The 5,827-nt window shown below is 31.7% G+C and overlaps 1 protein-coding gene across 2 annotated transcripts; it reads left to right on the top strand.

Moving 5' to 3' along the window:
- The first annotated feature begins 1,766 nt into the window (after window positions 1-1,766).
- Window positions 1,767-5,520, top strand: LOC128203359 (uncharacterized). 2 transcript variants are annotated; one of them, XM_052904753.1, is made up of 5 exons: window positions 1,767-1,790; window positions 2,749-3,004; window positions 4,082-4,179; window positions 4,510-4,599; window positions 4,818-5,520. In XM_052904753.1, exons 2-5 carry the CDS (start codon window positions 2,838-2,840, stop codon window positions 4,859-4,861), a joined length of 399 nt encoding a protein of 132 aa, XP_052760713.1. In that variant the 5' UTR covers window positions 1,767-1,790; window positions 2,749-2,837; the 3' UTR covers window positions 4,862-5,520. The 2 variants fall into 2 exon arrangements, with proteins under 2 accessions (XP_052760713.1, XP_052760712.1); XM_052904752.1 differs by lacking the exon at window positions 1,767-1,790 and adding an exon at window positions 1,801-1,999.
- The last annotated feature ends 307 nt before the right edge of the window (window positions 5,521-5,827 follow it).

Consider the following 5,827-nt stretch of genomic DNA (forward strand, 5'->3'; position numbering starts at 1 on the left):
ATACAAATCAAATTCAGTCTTTGTTTTAGTTAATTTAATCATCATGTTTTGTAATTTATTTGGCAGTGCATGTTTAATATGTACATTAACTTGTTTTCTAACCATGCACCTTATCAAAGATTTTTATAAGGTATGATAGTCTCGTTCAAATTACTCTGCAATTTTTAAACGTATCTTAAATGCAAATGATAGGCTTAAGACGTGTTTTGTAATTTTTGTAAAACATTTGATTTTGCCAGAGATTACCTCAAAAAATAAATTCACAACTAAAGTAAAAGTACATGTGTGCCCATATCAGACTTTAATGCAATAAATATCAAATAACATCAGATTGTGCCCTTTAAATGTCACAACGATATCGTCGCATTGTCTGTCATATAAAAGTACAATCTTTGTTATTACAGTTTACTGTGTGCAACCATTTTATCTAGCGCACTATCAGTTTTAATATACAATTAACAGAGTTAAGTGGGCTGGTATAGGAAGTCAATTTATATGGTAAATCATTTTCCTTAATTAAGTGTATTACTTGTCATACGATAGAATAACTAAAAATATACAAAATACTTTATTTTCATTCATTCATGTAATATACATGAGTTTTATGTTAAATACAATTGGACCCTTCAAAATACTTCACTGTCAAAATATAAGGAAATCAATATTAGTTTAGAAATGAATTAAGATGTTTTAAGAATACTCGGCCTGAACTATTAAGACATCATAGATCTACTATTACTTCATTTCATATATGACTATGCAATTTGAAACTGATCTACTTTAAAAACATTATAAATATCACAGATATAAACAAGTATAAGGTTTCAAAACAGTGAGCCACCACGCTGCCCACAACTATTTAAACTATGAACGATATTTTATGACAGGCTTTTGGTATTATAAACGAAACAAAAGCGTCCTTATTTGATATGTTATTGCGATTAACCCTGTCATCATTTGAACAATATTAACAGAGGAAAATGCCATAGCCAGCATTCCCAGGAAGGTAATACAAAATTGGTGGTGCAAATTTAATGACGTGTCAAGTGACACTCTGTAAGTTGATAAGGAATAAATAGCTGAATCTTGATGAATTTCCTCCGTTATTTATTTAATGGTCAACATTATATTATGTTAAATGAGAAGACAGTATTTATAAATTTTCATATTACATTTTCTATAGTTAATCAGTATTCAGTCTTTTAATTAGGTGAAGCAGTAGATATATACCTGCCAAGTTAGAAGAAGATTACGCAATATTATATAGACCGCATTAATTTTGTCAATTTTGCTAGACAACATTATTAGTGTGGGTATCTTAAAATACATATATAATTTAATATATTAAGGCGTTTAGTACATCTTAACATGCACCTGATCAATTGAACGTTAGAAATTGATCAATGAAGTTTGAAAAGGAAATCTTAAGAAATGAAAATGTATAAAATCTTTAAATGTGTATAAAATGTTGAAAATGTATAATATGTATAAAATATATAAAAATATTGAAAGCAAAAGGGCAATAATATGTTATCCTCAATTATGCGATATGCATCACTTAATATCAGTCTAAAAGAATATCCTGAATAAGATTTAGCATTAGTTATTATGATAAGAACCCTGGAGAGACAGAAAAGTTTATCACAAAAGAACAATTGTTTATTTCTATTATTCGAGATGTTCCATACAGCGAGCAGCCAGGTTATATTATGTCAATGGTATTTCTAGTTTTTCTATTCATCTCATTTCTCACTGATGGGAAGCATAACAACTGCAGCACAGCCTCTGTGGTAGCTTTTGTTATAACCCATTCCATGCATACTTAAACCGCTAGTTTGCTACTGAAGTATCATTAATTGTATACAAACGAACGGGATAAGGCTATACGTACGGCTTAATCGTAATAAATACAAGTTGGACTTAATCTTTTGATTTTATAAAATACTGTAACATAAGTGATTAAAATAATAATATTGGAGTATTCGACTAATCCTCTAAGGTAACCAAATTTTAGTAATGTCATATTTAACCTTGTACATAAGCTAAATGCAATAATGTAATACATATATTTTATTTTAATGTTGATAGAAGAAAAGTAGCTTTTAGAAATATATATTTCGATTTTATTCATTAATATATATATATATATATATCCGATATCTCATTCAAGAACAAACACAAGCATGACTATTCATAGACAGAGTTTAACATTTGCTTGATGGGAAATAAACCACTTGCTACTAAATTCCTCAATGGGTTTATCGTTGACCTTACAAGTGGGTGGGTTATCAGTATTGTACAAGGTCAGGCGACGTTCAATACATCTCACACAAACACTGTATCCGTTTAGCTTTAGTTCAAGTACAAATATTACTCTTACATACCTTTGACTGTTTGGGTTACGATAACAAAAGATACAACATGACAACTAGCTTAATCGCTCTCTACCTATTTTTGCTAGTATAAAATTATGAATTACATCCGTCGTACGTATAAATGATGTGTGTTTGCAGGTTTTACTGTTGCGAGAGGAATAATGCAAATATTATCAAGAAGTGTATGTGTATGTATTATTAAATGACATAACCAGCTTACTCAGGATACCGATGCAATTTAGAACTTATTGTTGAAACGATTGTGCCTCAGAACCGAATGATAATTTCAGTTGTTTGAATGCTGTGAATGAGAGCCGAAAATCCTTCGGATATATTTGTGTCATCAACCATCAAACTTTTTTTTTGTTTTCAGCTATTTCTAATCTTCTTAAACCAGAGTGCCGTGAAGGGAGGAATTTCTAGAACAAACTTGCTAAATACTTAAGAAATAAAAACAAAAACATGATGCCCGTAAACTTTTTGGGATTTATTCCGATGCTGACCTTGGCGCTGTTGGTGGTTATTGTGGCGGGACGGTCTCTTGAGTCAAACGTCTCTGGTGCGCAACAAATGCAAAATGATGGTCTTATCATAATGGCTGAAGACGGTTTGCGGAAATACAATGGACCGTAAGTTCAAAAGGAAAGCTATTATTATATTAGATTGTTTAAGTTATTTGTTAATCACTGTACTTCAAAGGGACTGTACAACAGATTGGAATGATTTTTTTTTTGTAACGATTCTCAGGACAATTATTCAATAAAATGTTTTACTCTTTGATATCATAATTGTAAAAACATACCCAAATGTAAAAAAGTCGAGTCGGAGACCGGGTTCGAACCGGTGTCTCAAAAATTGCAGTCCAGTGTTGTATCCACTGTGCTACTTAGGCTAAGCCTAAACCTTTAGAATATTTAAGCTGTATATCTAACTTGGTAATATCACGTGATAACATCGACCAGCCAATCACGCATAAGGATGAATTCTACTAGGTATACAAACAAGTAATCTTTTTTAATGGAAAACAATGAAAACAATTGAAAAAAAATAATTGTAAACTATGTGGTACTTCAGTTAGTTAGTTTTTATGCATTGTACACATTAATACCAAGTTTATATCAGTTTTCGACATTTTTTTCCGCTATATCATCATACAGTATAAAGCCCCTTAAATATACGTTTGTTAACGTCTTTTTAAACAATTCAAATATTAAAAACACATTTCCCTTTAGAAACGAATGGAATGCCAGTGATTGTTTAAACACCTGATGGCTTATAAAAAAAAACATATCTCGTAAATTGGAAATACCTTGCAAATGTAGCTTTATTCAACAATACTGATAATATCTGTATATAACAGTCATAATTCGGACTCATGGTTGTATGAGATGCATGTTGTGCAGGTGTTTCATCAAATAAGTGTAGGTGTTTCCTTCATTCTCAATTCGATCATGTTCGACCAGCAATATCTTTATTTGATGTGAATGTGAATAACAGCGCAAACATTAAAATAACGTTATGAGTTGTGTGGTGTATGCAAAATGTATAAGTAGCCTCCTTCTGAATCATTGAAATCAAGAGTGTAGCTAAGTCAATCAAATCAATAATTTGAATCGATCACATGCAAATTGCTGTTAACATACATCTGGCAAAAGGAAGACTATGTATTCGTGGAATATGAAATATGTGTTTTTCCTATTCAACAGAGCAGTACACCACTTCGCCAGACACGGCCTGTGTAACCACAGTTTTGGCAAGGTTAGATTCTTCAGGGCACTAGAGAAGCACTTCCATAACATATCAGGTTCGTTAAACACATTCATTTTTTACATTAATTGTATTGAATACACTATATTGTGATTGGCTAATTTCCCAAGAGTATCTTGTTCAACTGTTATGTATGTCTTGGAATATTTTGACATATCGTATGTGGAATGTATTGTTCGTGTAAAAAACGTGTTACAGAGTCACAACACATAAAGTGTGGTATTTTATATTCGTATTAAGTTATTCTAAATTATATAATGGCAATAGTATGTGCAGGCAATTTGTCACACAATCTATCTTATCTGTTTATCTGTAAGGGATTTCGTTTCGCGTGGCTCAAACATAATATTTCAATTTGTTGTTTCAGATGATATGAAAATTGCATTCATTCTTGATATCTGCAACAGAAGAGATCATATGCTTACTAAGTGGGTTCAGGAAATATTTGATAAAGACGGTATGTTCTTAATCTGACCTGGTTTAAAGAAAAGCAATTCTGAATAAGTCTGATTTTCGTAACACATTTGAATTCGTGATTATAATATACGCAATTTGCTTTTTAAAAAATACTTTTAAGCTTAGGTCTTAAATTGTAATGATTTATTGCATAGCAGTTATATAAGATACACATATACGTTCGCCCTAAACACATCTTATTACGTTTTTATTTTAAAGGTGACGGATACATCAGCCATTTTGAAAGGGAGATAGACAGATGAGCCCATTACGACAGTGTTCGTAACACCCAAATGAAGAACAGTTATGTAATACATCCGTGTAACGTGTAATAGTATATTTGTACCGGATACTTTATTGAGGAAAAACCTGTCTCCTTCCAACGTGGAGTAATCAGATGTTTCGGTCGGACAATTTAAATGACAATAAGGCGTGTCTCAAACTTGAGTCCCTTTAATATTTGAATACACGTCTCAAATGTGCTGGGCGTATGCTATACTACCAGAAACTTTCTAGTTTCAAGAACAAAAAAGAAACGAAAATATATTGAGAAAGCAACGAAAATCTACGAGAAATCCACATTTTAAGACCAAATGACCTTTCTAAATATTGCCAATGTTTTCGATACGTTACGTTAGCGTATCCCTATGCACACCACTACAGTCTGTGATAACCTTGTTTTCGGGGTATGTGTGGATTTATTAGATGTCAATGTTGTTGTTTTAATTTTACAAACAATATATGTTTTACGCAGGCAACACGTACATGTGTAGACACTGCATTGGCTAGTCATCTTTGTTCAATTCCGACCGCGTAGTGAAACGTACATTTAATTTAAAAAAGCTCATGTGTACACATTTATTTTACATGAATGTTGAAATATGATACAAGTTTATATGTGATTAAAAACTACAAGTATTCATTTGTATGTCTATTGCCATCTATATAAATAAAGAGGATCCCTTTTTAACGGTATAAAATACATCGGTCAAGACTATGCGACTTTCCTTTATATCTATTAAGCCACTTTGAACAGAAATCCCAACTTTTATTATGACATGGTAAAAAATTAATACTTTTGAATATTGAAATGCAACTTCGGTGCAGAGAGGTCTGTCGAACTTCCTATATCCGACGCATTAAAGAAAAGTATATTGTTTGCATCGCATTTTACATCAGTAAATGTCGATCTGATTTTTGTGTTGTTGCAACATACATCTTTTGCTGAT

This window comes from Mya arenaria, chromosome 9 (assembly GCF_026914265.1).
Source record: "Mya arenaria isolate MELC-2E11 chromosome 9, ASM2691426v1".
NCBI classification, from domain to species: domain Eukaryota; kingdom Metazoa; phylum Mollusca; class Bivalvia; order Myida; family Myidae; genus Mya; species Mya arenaria.